The sequence below is a fragment of the Watersipora subatra genome, chromosome 4, assembly GCF_963576615.1.
Source record: "Watersipora subatra chromosome 4, tzWatSuba1.1, whole genome shotgun sequence".
Classification (NCBI taxonomy): Eukaryota; Metazoa; Bryozoa; class Gymnolaemata; order Cheilostomatida; family Watersiporidae; genus Watersipora; species Watersipora subatra.
In genome coordinates this window covers 35,736,871-35,756,384 of record NC_088711.1, presented here as the reverse complement: position 1 = coordinate 35,756,384, position 19,514 = coordinate 35,736,871, and the positions used below count along the sequence as shown (strand labels likewise).

General features: G+C 34.9%; 1 protein-coding gene across 1 annotated transcript in view; it reads right to left on the bottom strand.

Annotated features, from left to right (window-relative positions):
• The window catches only part of LOC137394198 (uncharacterized), a 51,770-nt gene extending 38,230 nt beyond the window's left edge, over nt 1–13,540 (bottom strand). Inside the window, exons 1-7 of the mRNA XM_068080918.1 lie at nt 13,465–13,540; nt 11,965–12,205; nt 10,814–11,284; nt 8,781–8,960; nt 6,532–6,603; nt 2,254–2,420; nt 630–794 (exon numbers count right to left, since the gene is read on the bottom strand). Coding sequence (XP_067937019.1) covers nt 630–794; nt 2,254–2,420; nt 6,532–6,603; nt 8,781–8,960; nt 10,814–11,284; nt 11,965–12,205; nt 13,465–13,540 — 1,372 coding nt within the window. The remainder of the gene's footprint in view (nt 1–629; nt 795–2,253; nt 2,421–6,531; nt 6,604–8,780; nt 8,961–10,813; nt 11,285–11,964; nt 12,206–13,464) is intronic.
• Nucleotides 13,541–19,514: the final 5,974 nt, after the last annotated feature.

The window sequence follows — 19,514 nt, the reverse complement described above, 5'->3', positions numbered from 1 at the left end:
GAGTTTTTTAGTGATGCATTTTAGAACTAAATATTAACCTAGTTAAAATAGAATTTATTTGAAGTTAAGATATGTAAGGTTTAAAAGCCAAATTTTTGAATTCGAATTAGAAATTAACCAAACATGAATAAGACATATAAATCACGCTTGACAGTAATTTCAACCTCATAAACTGAGTAATAAGCCGCTATGTTTGAAACAAGATCGCGAATAAGTCTGTGGATTGTTTTGCTGCCTGCGCTATGCTTCTGATGAGCTTTAAGAAATACGGATACATGTATTTCAGATACATGATAGGCATATTAAGCTTAGCTGAGAGACAACATGTTGTCAGTTTTATGACAGCATTGATAGCAAAGTGCGAAAGAGAGCAACTCCTAGCAACCATCCACATTATTTTGTGTCCAAATGTAATATTATCATTGAGTACAGTCTTTGGTATTAACCTTGAGCTATAAAAAATATCTTTTTTAAATTTTGTGAATGTTTTATATTTTCAATAATGATGAACTTGTTGATGATGTCATAGTCGATCTGTCACTCCTATCCATTTAAATCAATGAAATGTTATAAATTGATAACAGTCTAAGGCACTATGTAGAGTTGCCATATATAATAAAGGGATTTACCAGGTTTTCGACGTCTCTCCTTCCGCAGAGCAGATCGTCGCTGCTCCCTAGTTTGATAGGATCCACCCCCATCATCCGTGGTCTCTCCGGCAGTTGTAGTTGTGTAGTTGTTTACTCGGGAATGTGCAGGCCAGGCTTTTTGTGAGTCTTTTCTGCTGACTGGCTCTGCAAAGCATCGCTGTTGTTAGCAGCTCGATACTAGATATTATAAGATATTGTACCAAATATACTGGCTCCAAGTTGGAGCATCGGTGAGGGGAAGGTAAAGTGCACTTTAGATATACAACTCTGGTTTTTATCTAACAAAACATAATACAGTAAATGGTGAGTACACTCTCTTATGGTTATCTTGGTGCGCTATGAGCAGTTGTGGCTCAGTGGTTTAAAGTGTTAAACCTGTGAATAATAGTTTGAGGGTTCAATTCCAAAACCGAATGTTTTGTTATTGTTAGCTGTTAATGTTAACAGAAATTGTTAACTCCAAATGTTAACAGAAACCTTAGTCTTAGCATGATTTTTAACTATTGAAAAAAAATTGAAAAAGTAAATATGGTGCAACTTCCAAAAGCATTATCAGGTTTGTTTAACTGTTTAATCAGCTAACTTTATTAGACCAAAGAATAGAATTTCATAGAGCAAACTCTATCTAAGTGTGGCCAGAAACCATTGCTAAATAGAGAACACAGTGTGTTTTACTCTCTTCAGCTAAAAAAATAAGCGCTGTTATTATGGCATGCTAAACATACTAATTTAACACATCATTTTCTTCTGGTAGCTGATGAGAGACTGACTACGATACAATCAGCACATTTGGAGGCGATTCCATGCTCCTGATTTTATTAAATTTCGCTTCAATATATTTTCTATTTTGATAATTTCTATTTCAATATATTTTTTTATATTATATACTTGATAATATTTCAATATTCTATTCAATATTATTTTCTTCAATTTGTCTTAGATTTTAGTATGACATAGCGGACCGGGTATATCCATTACAGAACTGGATTATTTTGGCTTGTTAAAACTCATAACACTCACTATTACAATTACTACTTAACAATTACTTACTTAACAATTACAACTTCGATTTGCTGTCATGGTCGATTGATAAGTTTGTTCTCGTGTAGCAGATTGAACATATCCCATGACGCTAATGATGCCGATTTGGAGTTGCTCACACACTGAGCTACCATGCGATAAGCATTTCAATGGACATTCGCAAGAACTCGCGTTGGGAATTAATGCTAGAGTTTTGTTAAAAAAAGATAAGGATTTTTACGCCAGAGGTCATAGCAGTGCACTCGAAACAACTCAAATTGAAATGTGCACGACTGAAGTGTGGGAAATGTTTAAAATGGAATAGTTTGCGTGAGATTTTCTTGCGCATCATCCGCATGTGCAATTTCCATCATTTTCTATTATTCGCAAGCATGAAACAATCGGTAAAAATTTGTGAGTAACAAAACTCGCTCGATTTCCAGGTTTTTACTGTTTCCATCTTGCAAATGAGGCATTCTTGTGAATTAACCAAATTATAGAAACGTAGTGAGTACAAGAAATTGCAGCGTCAAGCTGACACCAGCCTTTATTAGCCACAATCCAGTCCGCTTTATATCCTAACCTGTGTCCATATCAGAGTCTCCATACAGTCGACTCCTCCATGTTGACCTCTTACCCTCATCGGCAGCGCGAGAGTACTTAGAGTATGAACTCAGAGGTTCATCTTTTCTGTAGGAGTATTGACTCATCTGGCTTGCTCTATGTGTCGATGCTGATGGTAAGGGAGGCCTATAAAATTACATGGACATAAATGATATACTCAGTACACTCCCTTGTCTCCCTTGTTTATAGCCATATTAGCTTGTGTAATAAAAATGAGAAGAAATTGGTTTTAAAAGTCTCCAGTAAATTCATTTAATTGTCAAGCCTATTGTTTAAGGTGCCTAGCATTTGGACTGCAAAGCGGTTGTTCTTGAGTTCCACTGCGGGTCGTCAGGAAAGGTATTTGGTGTTAAATTAATTTTGTGGCCCAGGATACACTGGTCACATTTTCAACTGGTTATGGCAGTAAACGACTCTTCAACTTAGCTATAACCTTGCTACAGTTTTTTCATGAATCTTAAGGTGATTTTTTATTGCTTAATAATTTTTTATTAATTTTCTTGGTGACAAATTCTGATTAAATTATACAAGAGCTTTGGCTATATTTAAGCCAACACAAATAAATACTTTTTTAAAATACATATTTCAATTTAAATTAAGCAATAAAAAATCAGCTTTAGTGATTTGTCAGTAAAAATATCATTACTCATAAGATTATGTAAGATATTCATTTGAGGGTAACTAAGTCATAATAAAATATAAGTTTAAATTATTTAAATAATTATTATGACTTGGTTACCCTCAAATAAATATCTTGCATAATCTTTTCAGTAATGACATTTTCTACCAAGAGAAACATACAACAGCTTGGAGATCATGGCTGAATAAGTGTTACTTAAATTTATTCAGACTGTATTTGCAACAGGCACACATTTCAGTAATTAACTAAAGTAGTACACAGCAGTGACATACAAGTCTCTTATATCCCACCCATGCATCTGATTTCAAGCTATGTACAAGGCTAGAGGCTCGTATAGCCTGAGTTAGTTGAAACCTTCGACAGCGAGCACCAGGAGCGTAGTATTTCTATGGCAAGACAATGAGACCTCCACAAAGACTACGATTAAAGGCTAGCCAACACTCACAAACATATATAAGCACATGCAACGTATAATCTCACTTTAACCATCTAAAATTATAAAAGTTAAGTTGAGTGAGAATTGAGTGGATAACAGGATTAATGATCAAGAATTAGAAGTCGTCTAAATTGCTAAAAATAATTGTATTGACACCTAAAGTGCTGCAAGTTCCACAAGTGCTTCAGGCGTGACAGGCGCTGCAGGTGCTACATGTAATACAATTGCTGAAGGTGCAACAGCAATTTAACACTAAATTACACATAAAAGACAGAGTATTTCATAAGTTGCTCTGGATTTTCAATAATGACTTGTAGCAAAAAACGTTTTTCTTTCAAGGGAGTTTATTTTCATCTCTTACAACATCTTAGCCAAGATGCATACCAAGTGTCCATTTAAATCGATGATTTGGTGGTAATACTGGGACTCAAATTACGCTTATAGTCCCTCAGCTAGAGCTGTTATAGCGTAAACATATCTAATAATGAACACTAATTCGTTTTGAAGAACAAATCATTTAAAGAAAAAGATTTTTCCCCACGTTTAGGCAATATTAAGAAATCTATCAAGTTTTACTATTAACCACTGCTGAATCTGAAAACTTGAAACTCTCTCACTCTGTAAAGATGAAGAGTTGCATTTCCTTGTATTTTTTGGTTACATGACAACATATCATTTTATAACTGCTATGATGTTAAGACAAATATGTGCTGTTTATCTATTCTATGACCAGTTTATTTTGGGTCTGTGCATATACTTACGCAGCTGTCTCTACTGAATCTTTCCCTGCTGCCTCTACCTCACTGTTATAGCTGCTCGTGCTCCACCTCCTGTTGTATCTTTAATAAATTGATAAACTACTTTATGATATTTTGGTTTTAGACAACTTAATAAATCGTCATCAAGTTTTTGAATGACAAACATTTGATTTGTTTTTATCTGAAAAAAACGCATTTAATTTTTTTCTCTATGTTTAGTGCACAGATTTCTTACCTAAAAATCTCACTGCTTACATAAAATTAATTGATAAAAAAAATGTATAAAATAATTTTGGTTAGCAATCAAAACGAAAAGGTCTGCGGGCAGAGAAGCCAAGAGAAGAGAAATAGGGAGCAAGCAAAGTTAAATGATATGTAAACCTGGTTGTTGTCTAGGCAGCTGAGAGGCAGCACAACTCTGTAAGCACTGTTTTACCTACATGCCACTCTGATAAAATACTCTGTCTAAGGCCTCAGCAAAACTGTTTGTGATCAATATTCAAACCACAATATAATTGACATATACTTATTGAATTACATGCGAAAAGCTGATGTTTGTTAGATCTTGCCGCGCGTTAGGAAAAGTACCAAAATAAGTAACAGAGAAAGACTTCTTTCAAATCTTTCTCTAAAAAGTTATGTTTTTCATCCATACCTGTCCCTCAAGGATGTCTGAACTGGTGTTAAATAAGGAAGTCGTTTGGAACGTCTTTTCTCTCTCGGTGTGTTTACAATCACATCAGTATAGAATCTACCATGCGTGATAGACACTTCACACCGGCTTCAATAGCAAAGCTCACTGGTTAGTCAAAAGAAACACCAACTCAATAACTTCATCACCATAGCGATGCTGTGTTAGTTTCACCCTCATGCAAGAATGGTGCAAGATATTCAACTGAAATACTACAGTAAACACTTTGATTACGCAAGTAGCACCACTTCTTCAAACTGTGTCAGTCACATATAGATCTCTTAGTAAAATGTGTTCGGCTCAGAGATTATACTTACAATTTCCTGATTTTAGTCGATTATTAAAACCATCATTTGTTTAGTTTGAGAATGATCATCACAGAGCAAAGAATGTTGTGTAAATTTGACATTTTCTGAAAGCATATTTTTCTGATGATTTTGTTGTTAATTTTAACACTTTAGCTAAACTTAGCCTAAATATTTTTCTCATTAAACAAACGTTTTCTCACAGACTCAGCTTGGTATTTACTTGTAAATTATGGCACTGGAGCTGGGCTATTTTTTTAATCCATTTCACATGATTGGAGGTAGATGCTTATACAAGCTGAACTAACAATCTTTCTGGTAGTATTTTACATTTCTAAACATTTTTAGGTTTAAGACAATTATTGGAATTTAACTATTACTTGGCGAAAAGCAATACCGACTTTGTATATGGTTAGTAGTTTGTTAGTAGTGAAGTATGTTTAAAAAGGACATTTGATGCAAGAAGTTGCTATATGCACACTACCGGTGTCTACAGCGGCTGTAAGAAAGAAACCATAAAATAAGAGTTATGTTTGCAATGGCAGTGATAAGGCAAGGGTAAAGCAGAAAAGATTCTCTCACTAAATGAAAAAAGTTACAGCAAGCTTGTGAGTTCAGCTAGTAATAATAACAATAATGATAACAACAGTAACAATAATATCAAATATGTTAAAAGCCTTGTCAAGTAACATATTGATGCTAAAAGATAAATTTGAGATTTTCAATTAGGTTTTAGATGATTTTAACATTTTTTTTTGAGATTTTATGCTAAACACAAAAATAAACATTTCCATTGAATAAACCATATGGTTAACCTTTACTTGGTGTACAGACTTGCCAGCTTACTGCAAGATATCGAGTGATTGGCTATGTAAATAAAAAGGCTGTCAGAGTTGTATTCCTGCGGTTTATTTTATTGAAATTTTCATTACAAGGTTGCAATAAAAATGTTTTTTTTACAGATTTTGCATTGTTTTTTTATCAATAAAATGCAAAAATTATTAAAAGCACATTCTCTATCACACAGTAGTACTAAATAAATAGTTTTTAAAATTTGAAACAAATCATAAATTCTGGCATGTTCATCACCTTAGCGCCAAGTTAGTCGGGCAAGTATGCAATGGTCTAACGGAGATGGGGCAACTCAGAATCTATAGATTTAATTAGTAACAACAAATAGAGCAAAAGGTTTGTTAGAAATATATTTATATCACAAAAGGTCTGCACTTTTACCTCTGACAATGAAAGTAGAAGAAACCTTATGTTGAGACACGAATGTGCCTGAATCATTGCATTTGATGCAACAAATACCGAGTAAATATAACGCCTACTATCTCTAAGTCCTGTATATATGTTGGTTAATGCTGTTACAAATGATATAATAATAGAAATGGCTGTCTCATGTACCTTTGTCTTGAGGCTGCATCCTGATTAGAGTGACTAGCGTCAGCTTCCGAGTCCACATCCGCATTGCGGGTGCTACGACAGTCACACAAACATTTTACCACATACCACAGGCTATGCGGTGCATGGTGTATGACAATGGAAAAACTCTGCATTGATATTAATTTTTACTTTGAGCAAGTTAATTAACATTTTGGCAAGAAATTTTAACTCTGTGATTAACCAAGATATTTCAAATTTCTCTTTCAAGTCTTTATTCCAAAAAAATTACTGCCATCTAAAGCTTGACTATGACTTAGGGTTTTTTAGATGGTAGGCTAATTGCAGTTACTCCTCGTGTGGTAGCAAGTCATGTTTTTTTGTGCTTGACAGCTTACTGACGCTCAAGGCTATGTACTTTATTTGATAAACACAGCAATACCTTGCAAAGCTTGTCTCTACATTTGAAATATTTGCCGAAGCAAATACTCTCCAAAATCTTTTTCAACTGAATTATTAGAAAAAGACGGCAAAAAGACAAAATCAGTTGATTATAGCATTTGTTGCTGTCGTGTTACTTAAATTAATCAACTACTAGTCAGCAGGCACATGTGGAAGCAACTCTTCAATATCTTTCAGAACAATTTTAGGTGAATGTAAACTGAGCTCTGCAATTATATGTTACCCATAATCCTTTGATGATCTTTTTTTAGATTGATAACTGCTAGTTGACACATCTCGGCCCACAGATTTTCTTTCAGCATAGCTTTGGTTGGAGTATTCTCCTCTTGTGAGACTATCACCGCGAACCCTTGCAAGTGTGATTAAACTAGTTTAACTTGGATGAATAAAGGTAAATTAGGTAAAATAAAGAAATAGAATATAAACATAACCATATAAAGAATATAACATAGCCTTTGAGTTTGCTACTCCATATCAGCAGCTGAAACCGGAGAAAGTGGAGAAACTGGAAGTGAAAACGAATGATGAAATGTGAAAGACATGCAAAAATAAAAATAAAAAACTACAAAAATCAAAAAATATTTACTATAATAAGAGGTGTGTCTGTTTGTTTGTCTGTTCAAATCCACACTAAAAGCATTAGAAAAAAATTGCCTCGCACAGGAATCAAACTCTGACCCTCCATTTTAAAACCCGATGCACAAACCACTACATTACTCTGCCACCTTAGCACGTCATCATATAATTATGAACATACTGATTACTCATGACGGTTTCTCACAGCGCACGAGACTGCCAAGAGTACTAGTAAAAATAAAATATGTTTATTTAAAATTTACTTAATTTAGTTTTGCCCCTTTACCACCACCTCTACCTGTGCATCAACTGTCTCTAGTATCACTAAGGCTACACTTACGATCGCCAGAGTTCAACAGGACAGTGAAGTGACAATCTAAACATCTTTTTATTGATTATTTCTTTAGTAATTTAGTTTCTTATATACCATTGAGTTTTTAACATTGAGTTTTTATTACATGGTTCTATTAAGCGCTTTCATTTTATTGCTATTTGTAGCTATGTAAAGGATTTATTGTTAAATTTGGCAACTATGGAATGATTTAAACATTGCAGAGAGTGTGTTTATAAGATCTTTTACTCTGACATATGTTGATTTTGAAAGGAATGCTGAAAACAGACTCACTTACTATGTCATATGTCACAGCTCGCCACACTTTCACTAATCATATCACAAAATCTTTGGACATATTGCCTTCTCCCAAACCTGCTTGCTTCTGCATATGTGTTACAGGTTTCAAAATCATAAGTAAACTATGCCCAGAATATTTGTATTTATCCTTCCACACTTATGATAAATATCATTTTTTATTTAATGATACCAACATACTACATCCACCATAATATGTTTCAGTTCATGAACTTTCTGTTACTTCAATTCACAATTTCGACTTCTCCAAAATACTATTAGATTACCAACTTTTAAAATTCTTTTGTTCAACTCACTCAATAATTCATGGCATGTCTTTTCACTTTTGTTTTGGTATGTAACGAAAAACATCAAAAAAAACATTTTATTGATGTTTATTAGTGCCAATAAAAAGTTATTTATTCATACATACATGTCAAGTTTGCTATACCTTTAGATGAGCTTTTAAGTAGGATAAAGTTAATTTTTTATTGAGAAGACAACTTCAATTTTATTTTGATGAAGAATTTGTCTAAAAGTTGATCAGGAAGGAAATATGAATACACATTCACTGTTACTATTACTTCAAAAATTTATATTTACTTACCCAGAATTCCATGTTCTACTATAAGAGCCATAGTCTCGATCTGTAGAAGTTGCCCTAATTCCACCACTTCTTGACGGGGTGTAGGAAGGCTCAACACTAGAAGCCCTTGAATGAGACGTAGTCATATAGGTTGGTCTATCTACACTGGACTCTCTTCCACTTCCATATCTTAACAGAACCCTAGAAAAAATAAAATGTGAATAATGCCTGCTCTCATGGCTGTCATCAATATAGCAGGTAATATGTGAGTATGTATGTTTGCCCAGACTATTTCTTCCATTAAATTTCTAAAATATGGTTTTCTGTAAAACCTCAACTACTTTCCCAAATAACAAGTATAAACTTGCAGGAAAATTTCTGTCTTATAGAAGCTTGATGAATGTAGTAAATTATGATTGCAAATGCATAAAACAAAAGTTAATCATCTGTTAGAACAGAATGTGAGAGTGTGTGGTAACTCTGTTAGACCACCAATTGAGTCATGACACTTTCAATACATGGTTAGGTGTTTGTCACTAAATGGACTGTTTATTCAGATTTTCAATACATACATGTAGTTATGTATTTATCACCAAATCAACGGCTAGACAACGAAGTCATGACACTACTTAGCAAGAATTATATGCATGGTAGACACGGTAATTAACAAAGTACAACAATGGTTATGTAACCACCACACCTTGAACAAGAACCCATGTGGCTGAGGTCAGCTGATAACGCCAGCAGACGAGATAACTACCGACTAAGATAAATAACGAGGATCATGAAATCTGCTGAGAAGTTACATACAGAATGAATCTGCTGCAGAGTAATTAAAGTGAATACATATGATGTATTGGGCAGAGCTGTGCAACCAATAAACCTAACACCCTCCATCACGCCTGCTCCCTTCAACTCAATTATTAGATAATTAGTAGATTCAAAGAACTAATGAGGTAAGTGGAAACTATTGCAGTACTGGCTGCTTAGTCTGTGGTCCACGAGAGTGTATAACAGATTAGCAGTTAACATGTGAATATACAAAACATCGTATAGTCTCACTTTTCAATTACACAGCAGACGGAATCGACAGTAATCAATTACTTGATGAAAGTGTTTGGCTAGGGGTCGGGAGGCTAATAATGAAGATTGTTTATTAGTCATGGTGGGGCAACAACGGGGCAAACTGGCATGTATAAGCTAAATTAACTTAATTTAGAAAAAATAATTATTGTAAATCTAGTTTATGTGGCCTTGCAACAAAATAGTGCACTCGCAACATCTGGCGTACAGAAACATTTGCACTGATGTTTCAAGATGCACAGAACCACTAAATTGCTTTGATAGGGTGTTTTTATAGTTGGCTCCAAACTGGAAAAAACATAGGAACAGATCTGGTTCACATATAATTTAATATGAAGTTAACCAGATCTATTTCTATGGTTTTTCTTAGGTGAGTACCGTCTAGGAACATGATAACAATACACTTTGGTGGTACCGTGATTGTTACTATATCAGTCAACACATTCGAGTTTGACAATCTAGCAGTAGGTCCATGAATAGCGTAACCTAGTACTGTAATTTCAAATACTTGACACTACTTTTAGTGACTAGCATAGTACAATTGCTTTTACTTTATATGATATAATTTACAACTAGTTCACTTCTGCTATTACTAATTATGACCTAGCTCAGAACAACATGCCGAGGAAAATAAAAACACTGTTAGAAATTTGATAATGTCAATGTTAGCTCAAATCATGTAGACATCATCATACAGTCACAAGAGTTAAAATGCTACTGCTTATGTGTCTGTTTGTGTTTTGACTCCTTTAATAAAAAATATTGTCTGCGTATTAGACAAGTAAAAAAATTGTTTTTAATTCTTATTATCAGTCTCTATATCCCACTCACAGAAGACAATCCCGGCATCGTATTTTATTTATTGATTTTGTCACAATCTCTCCAGAGAACGGTTGGTAACATGCTGCAGTTTACACCTGGCTACCTCTAGCTGCAGTTTACACCTGACTACCTTTAGCTGCAGTTTATACCTGACCTCCTCCAGCTGCAGTTTACACCTGAATACTTCTAGCTGCAGTTTATACCTGACCATCTCTAGCTGCTGTTTACACCTGACTACCTTTAGCTGCAGTTTATACCTGACGTCCTCCAGCTGCAGTTTACACCTGACTACTTCTAGCTGCAGTTTGTACCTGACCATCTCTAGCTGCAGTTTACACCTGACTACATCTAGCTGCAGTTTACACCTGCCTAACTCCAGCTGCAGTCTATACCTGGCTACCTCCAGCTGCAGTTTACAGCTGACTACCTCTAGTTGCAGTTTACCCCTGACTGCCTTTAGCTGCAGTTTATACCTGACGTCCTCCAGCTGCAGTTTACACCTGACTACTTTTAGCTGTAGTTTATACCTGACCTCCTCCAGCTGCAGTTTACAACTGACTACCTCCAGCTGCAGTTTATACCTGACTATCTCTAGTTTCATTCTCCCATTGTACTTCATACTTTTATGTAATTTGCATCTTTCCAACTGCAAATGACACTTGTGTCTTTTACGTTCCATTTAGTTAACAATAGTTATACAGTTAACAATAGTTATATAGCTAACGATAGTTATATAGCTATAGAATTAGTTCTTGTGTGATTTTCCCTGTTTTAATTTTTCATGTGTGTGGTCTGCAACCTGGGTGTCTCCTTTGCTTTTACTGAGGAGCTTCTGCTGTGCAAAATGCAGTTATACATTTTGCACACTGTATTCCTATACTGTTTAAAACCAAGTTAGAGATTTAACAAAATTGGAAAAAGGCTGCGTTTTTTAATTAACAACATGGACATGGGTCTCAAAATCTTCCCCAGCATGCGTCAACTTATCTGCAATTGTTTATTATGGAAAAAAATGGACTTTTTTATAATGAGCTTATATCCTAAATTTTTAGAAGTAAAGATGCTAAACTCATTATTGTTGTAAAAATTTAATGGAAAACAATTATGAGGTTAGCCTTTTTATTGAGTACAATTTAATAAAGAAACTTATTATAAAGCTAATTTGAAAAACAAAGCTCGTTTTTCTTTAAAACCAACAATCGCAAAAAAAAGATTATGCATACTTTTTACGATTTTGAGACAGATGTTCAATTTGATAATTTAACAAAAACGTTTTTATCCTGATTCAAGTATAACTTACCTAGAATTGTATCCCGGGGCGTATGAAGAAGCTAAGGAGATATTGCTGGCTGTAAAGTCAGAGGTGGACCCTCCCGTTACCCTACCAAGGTTATTTGGAGTATACCTCTCTACGGAGCTACGTGACCTTAAAGCACTGCTTGAACAATGCAAGCTAGATGCTGAGTTTTGGCCTCTCTCTAGTGAAGTTGAGCTATATTTCGAGGGAGTTATGCTTCCTGTTCTTCCAGCACCATGATCACCTGGATATCACAATGCATTGTTCACTGACCTTAGTTTGACAGCTCACTACTGGCAGAGAAATAGGAAACATTACAGGACATAAATATCCTTTGGTACAAAAGTTATTACAGCGCAATTATTTGCAATAAAAGGTGCCCAACCTAGCAGCATACATATACAACATATACAACATACATATACATACATATACAACATACATAACATACATATACAACATATTGATGAAATGGCTGAGTTGTTAATGGTACTGAAGACTTAAAAATTACACCTTTCTTTTTTATCTCATACTTTCTTGATTCTCTCACGGTTATACCATAAGAGTTGGCGTGGTTCAAACTACACAGGGTGGAAATGCTATATAAATATCGTAAAAAATAACTTGATATTATAAAAATATTGTAAAGAAAATTGTTTAAGGAGAACCCCTGCCCAACTTTGTCAATCATGGCTCCGCCCTTGGAAGGTAAACATAAGTTCTACAACGATGACTACGGCGTGTATGATTACAGTATATGAAGGTAAACATATATGATGGGATTTAGGCATAGCTTAAGCAAAAGCACCTACTTGTTTAGCTCGAGTTCTGACTACTTGCACAGCTAAAGTTCTATACAGCTTTTCTCTAGCATCTCTGCTTCTATAGAGAAGCTAAAACAAGGCTTTCCAATTCCGAATCATCAGATAAAAAACGTGTAAGACGTTTTCTCAAATTTCATTTTAGAGCATTAAATGAAAATTTATAGCCAAAGTCTACAAGCTGCAGCAGGTTCTGGTGCCAACAGATTCTACTATTTAGAAAAGAAGTTTGAAGGCATTTCACCAGACTAAAGACTCCTTAGATGGTTGTATATTCTATTAGTCTGGACACTCTACCTGCTCCATCAGTCTATACCAGTCTGGACTCTCTCCCTATCTGTGTAATTCACTACTAGTAATTTGTAACCTGTGAAAATGTTCTAGTAGCTTATACATACACGGCTGTATAAACTCTATGCTAAGGACTTGCTTCTATCAGAACACGTAATGTTTACAGACACTCGTGTGGTTATACGTAACATACATGTGAGTTACTGATGAGCTACTGGGCATATCTGAGCTGTTCTCCAGACATCAGTAATAGTGAATGTAGGCATTTGGTGCTGGCTATGATCAAAAAGCGCGTGGACATGAAAGAATGACCGATGATGCTAATTACCCCTATACTATTAATGCCAATACACAAACTGATATCATGAATCACATCTAATTGGCAAACTACTTGCCCGAGAGAGATATATAGCTGCCACTCCTTCCAGCAGTTGCGCTGCTTGCCAAGTAGGCACTACTCCCTCCATAGTTTCTGTGGCTACTAGTGGCGCCCTGCAGAAGAGTTATGGACTTGTCACACACATGAGTAATATAAGTCAATGTCAAAGTAAGACAAAACCGTTGCAACCTCAGGAATGACTCGCCATCATAAACACATGTACATGTACATCTTCTGTTATACTAATAGCTGTAATGGTAGCTATTATATCTTGTATTCTAAAACGTAATAGTACCCATCGACCAGAGTAAGCTGGCATACGGTAAGGAACTACGTTAATGTGCAAGGATGTTTGAAGGAGCACAGTTTATTCATATGTTAGTATTAAATGTTTTAAACCAAAACAAGAATGTTTCACATTTGGAGGTCTCATGTTGGTAAATATCAATGTTGAAGCAACCCATCGTTTTTTTTACGTCATCACCCTGTTTGCACATGCGATTGTCCACGAAATAGCCGCCATCTTTGTAGAAAACGATCCTCATTCTCTTGATTAATAGTATTTTTCGGTGTTGTTTTGACACTAAAATAAAATATTTGCAAACAAAAGCATCGTTTGCAATAATTAATTGCAGATGCTTCAGGTTTTTAACGATAAAATGTGTCCATAAAGATGGCGGACAACGATAGAATGATGTCACGAAAAAACGAAGGATATGGTTAATTGGTTTCATGCACATAGCTCTTTGACACGCTATAGTTAAAGTATGCCCATTCTCAATATCATTAGTAGGTTGTTGGCATGAGTCAGTGTGGAGGAGTTTCTGAGATGAGCCTACCACCTAGAACCTTCTAGAACCGCCTAGAACCTTCTAGAAAAATAAGATAGTTGTCCAAGAAAAAAGCTGCTGTCAAATCAAAATTATCAAGGTTGCCGTACCATGAAAGCCTATACTTTGTCGGCATTATGTCTAGAGACATCAAGTGTGGAAGGAGCTGCCAAAGAGTCTGACAAGTTGAGGGAATTTGCAAGAAAGCATTTAAGGTAAGGAGATCAGACTGGAAGTGCAGGAAGAAGAAATGCTTGTCCATCCGTATGTAGCGTAATGTTTGTGTGAAATTTGGTGCTTAAAGAGAACTTTGTTAGCCTCGTAGTCACAAAAGTACAAAACCATGAACCATAAGCATTCAGTATGTTTATTACTTACATGTACGTAACAGCTACAGAAATCAGTGCAGCAGCTGGGTACAATATTGGTAGGCCTAAGTAATTATCTATCGTCTTATATTTTTTCTTAATTATTCGCTATACATTTTATGAATTCACTGATGTTCATTAGCAGTTGCTAGTGGTATAAACTACTAATTACACAGCGCAACATTAATTCCTACACTTTTAGATAGAAACATTCGCATGTAAATACAGTTGGACAATTGTGAAACTGCGATGTGAAACACAGAAGCAAATTGTGCGGATAACAGCTGACGCAACTATAATACTCTAAAGCACTTCAAGGCTATAAAAATACAAGGAAAAAGCTATTATGCGCAGCCTGGCCTAAAAGTTGCCAGTTTGAAGTAAAAAATGAAATATTTATCAAATTGAGATACTGAATTGAGTATCAAATTTAACTTTTGTTTAATTATTAAATATTTGCAAAAGGTAGAAAAATTGAGCAATTAGATAAAAGAATAATTTATTAAAATCTTTAAGAATTGGCAACTTTGAGTAATTGTTTATTAATTTACAATTTCTATTCTTTTTCTTTGAAGAAAAATAAAAAACATATTGAAGCTATTGACTGTCCACATGATAATTAAAATTAGCCACATTTTTTTTACTTCAAATTGTAAACACTTGTGTTTTTTCAGATGATGAATAGCTCAAATAAATACACCATATACATGAATAAATACACTATCTACATTAATAAATACACCATCTACATTAATACATACACTATCTACATTAATAAATACACTATCTACATTAATACATACACTATCTACATTAATGAATACACTATCTACATTAATACATACACTATCTACATTAATAAATACACTATCTACATTAATAAATACACTATCTACAATAATAAATACACTATCTATATTAATAAATACACTATCTACATTAATAAATACACTATCTACATTAATAAATATACTATCTACAATAATAAATACACTATCTACATTAATAAATAGATAGACCATGCTATCAGTCACTTTACTGACTATTAACATGACCTAAGGATATTATAGAATGTTCTGGAATGCCCAAAAATGCCCAAGCAACTCTATATTTCATGTTATCTAAATAATAACATTTTCAAGGAAATGATAGCTGAAACTACAGATTACAAACTACATGTGTACATTTTCTCTATTAAACAATTATCCTGCCAGATCTCTAGCATACAACAGCTCAGAATCTGTCTTTGTCTCAACGATTCTGCCAATTGCCAAGCTCAGACAGGTGAATCATGGAGCCTGGCTTTGTTAGACAGATATTACATGTGTAACTGCGATCCCTTTAGTACCATCTAATGAAACCTACATCTATATCTATACATGTACCTATACAGTAGGGCATCAGGGTGGCTTAGCAGTAGCATCTTTTACTGTTAACCATGAGGTTGGTGGTTTGAGTCCTGCTTAATGCTGATCTGACAAAAAGCTCTCAGCAAGCTTTCAACCCTAAATTGCTGGGTCTTCGGATCTCGACCATAATGTGGAGGCCTTGTGTACTACACTAAAATCGTGGGCACGTTAAAGATCAACCTCTGTCACACATTGGGCAAGTGAAATGGCTACCTGTCTCTGTAAGACTGGATGTGTTGCGAAATGCATCACTTCAGGTTAATCTGACAGTTCCAGAAGTGGTAGATACTGAGAACTGGGTCACCTCTACTCTACCATACTGCTTGACCCAAGCATGCATCGCTGAGATGCTAGTCATTGTCGATATCGACGGACAGTCAAAAAAACCTATACCTGTACCTATATCTGCACATATACCTGTATATCTACATACAAACCTATACCTATCCCACCAGCACGCGTGCACAGGCACAAATATAGAGTTAGAACACTACAAATAGTTTCCTTAAAAAGGAACATATACTGAAAGACTACAATGAATGGATGAAGCATCTGAAGCATAGCCAGCTTACATGTAAGTTGAATGTTAAAAAATGCTTTTCTCTATCATATGTACTATAATAACATAAATATATTGATAATATTAGCAGACAAGGCCAAAAGGTATCTAATGTTCGCTTGAAGCCTCGTATTTTTATTAAGATATAGCCTACGGGCATCCCTAAAAATAGCCTGAGTGATTAGCCAACCTCCCCTAAATTTGTGTTACTCTATTGCTGAACTATAAGACATTTGATCTAGAAGATTCCAAGTTTATTTCTATTCATAGCACTGCTAGGAGTCATTAACTAGTATATGACTTGTACCGGTTTGAAAACAGTCTAGTCACCACAAAGCCTGGCTTATTCCTTGAAAGAAACATACAATGAATGTCAAGATACAAGAACATCTCTGTTATTATAATAACTTACTTCTCAACTAATGTATGTACCTTCCTTATATTATTAACAGGCTTTCAAAAGATTTGTCGTTGTATAACGATTAATAAAACAAACTGAAAACTTGAAAACACTGTTACTAAAGTATTCCTTTACCCTCCCATTACCCGTATTTTATACAAGTAATAAAGCTTTTTAGTATCGCTATAAAGATACTATATTTCAGTTATATTAGTATACAATATATACACTCTTTCATATACTGTTACCCAACTTAGAATGGCATAAATAATTCCTGCAGCACCATACTAATATGCCTTATATTAATACAAGGTGCAATGCTATAACTATAGCATAAAGTTGCTTTAGGGTTGCTATTATAGCCCTAGTACAGCAAATATAACTACAGTAAGAACAATTGTTACGGAGGTCATCGCTGTAAGAGAACTCTATACTAGAGGTAGAAGCAATGAAATATCCATCCGTTGAATATGTTGGTGGTAGATTAAAAAAGTTGTTAGTGTTTTAACAATTTTAAAGTTTTGTCGATTTTAATCTTACAACATCTTGGCAGTCAAATCACCGCAAACATTAAAAACAATCGCAAATGGTAGAAACATACTGATACTTTCTAATAAAATCTACTAAAGTTTTGTGCAAGTGTTAAGGTCAAGTTAAGGTTAAGGTCAAGCGCCTTCCCTTAACTGGCTACTGCAATCCACCCCTGTTTCAGGCAGAGAAAGAGTGTATGAGATCAAAGTGAATAAGTTTGTATTTGACTGTAAGCGCCGCAATCAATGTACAACAGAGGCATTCACAACTCCACTGAAGCCTGACCCATCTTGCCAAGTCACCCAATTTACTACCATATAAAAGGAAGGTGGATATGTACAAAAACAAGTAAAAACATAGCACATGGTCGAAACTGAATATAATAATATAAAAAGAAGTATAAGTAGGATTAAATAATTATTGGCGTCGCCGATTAAAAACGTACAGAGTAATAAGAAATGAGCATATACAACAGACAGGGGAGACGAATCACGATATTTAAAAGGACAAGACAGTATAAGGCATATAGGAGTAAATAAAGTAAATGCAACACCCGCCTCACAAGTTCATCTTTAAGAAGTGTAGAAGTTGTTCAATAGGAGATTCAGGAAGTTATGTGTTCTGCAAACTATGGACACGTTTTACAAGTATATTCTAGAATATAAGTATACATTCACTGCGGTTCTATCCTTCAAATGGGTTCGGAGTTGCTTCAGCTCCAAATTATAGACACGGTAAAATCTGAACACAATCGACACCAATTTGCTTAAAGGTTGACTTGCAACAAAATTAACATTACAGTTATTTGGTATCAAAAGATTCATCAGGTCTTTCTCTGCTGTGTTGTAGGTACAAAATATGTGGAAATGTGATAACAAGCTCTTATAAACTCAAAAACGAACAGTTAATTGAAAATGCTGTAGGTTGGAATCCCTTTCCAAAACGAATCAAATGGAACGTAGTTGAACACGATGTGCTTCTGTTTACACTTTCATGCAACCTCATTCGTCCAAATATTTCCACAAATAAACTACGCATTTAACAAGACTATGTCTATTGTCTTTATGCGTCTATCTCATTATTATTGTAATGCAGTCACTTTGAGCGCTGATATCTCTAAACCTAGCCTAAAGATTAGTTTAATTTTTTACCTTTAGCTCGAACATTAGCTTAACTTTAATACGTGCAAAGGCATTTGCTGTGAGCGTCTTTTGACATCATAGAAGCGCTCACTACTGATGGATCTGAATCGATCAAATTCAGCTAAGATTTCCCCAGTGGAGGTAAAAAGGTTCAACAACAACCATGCAGCTTTCTGCTACAAAAACTTTATACTTCTACTCACTAGTGTTTCTACTTGACTTTTAGCCTGTAAGTAAACATTTACATGCCTATGATGGGTTGCCCATATGAGAATGATGAAATACTTACTTTTTAAGATCTGGTAATTGACTACGCATGATACCAAAAAGTGACCGTGACCCGAATGTGATTCTACTTTAATAAGTTTTGTTTTGACGAATACATCATGAATCTTGGAAAGATTTATAATACAACTCTGAATCGTTGAAACGATCGGATGCAAATTCGTCGGCAGCGGGCAACTCCAAACCCAATCGAAGCATGGAAACAAAGTGAATTAAACAATAGCTGTGACTCACTATCTGCTAGATACAAAAGTATATTAAAGAGTGTAGAATTAGTTCACTGTCAGATTGAGGCAACAAGCTGTGTACCCTTTAGGGAGTATATTCTGAGAGGTAAGTATACAATTAGACTTACAATGATTGATAATCTTAATGTTAGCTAGTTTATCGTTTGCTTTCCTTCAAATTGTTTTACTGACAGCATTATGAATTAAGCGTAAAGGAACCATGTCTCTATACCGACCTTCCATTACACCTAACAATCTTCACGTCATCCAAAGGTCAGCAAAAATATCTCGGCTTATCAAATTTGTCCATG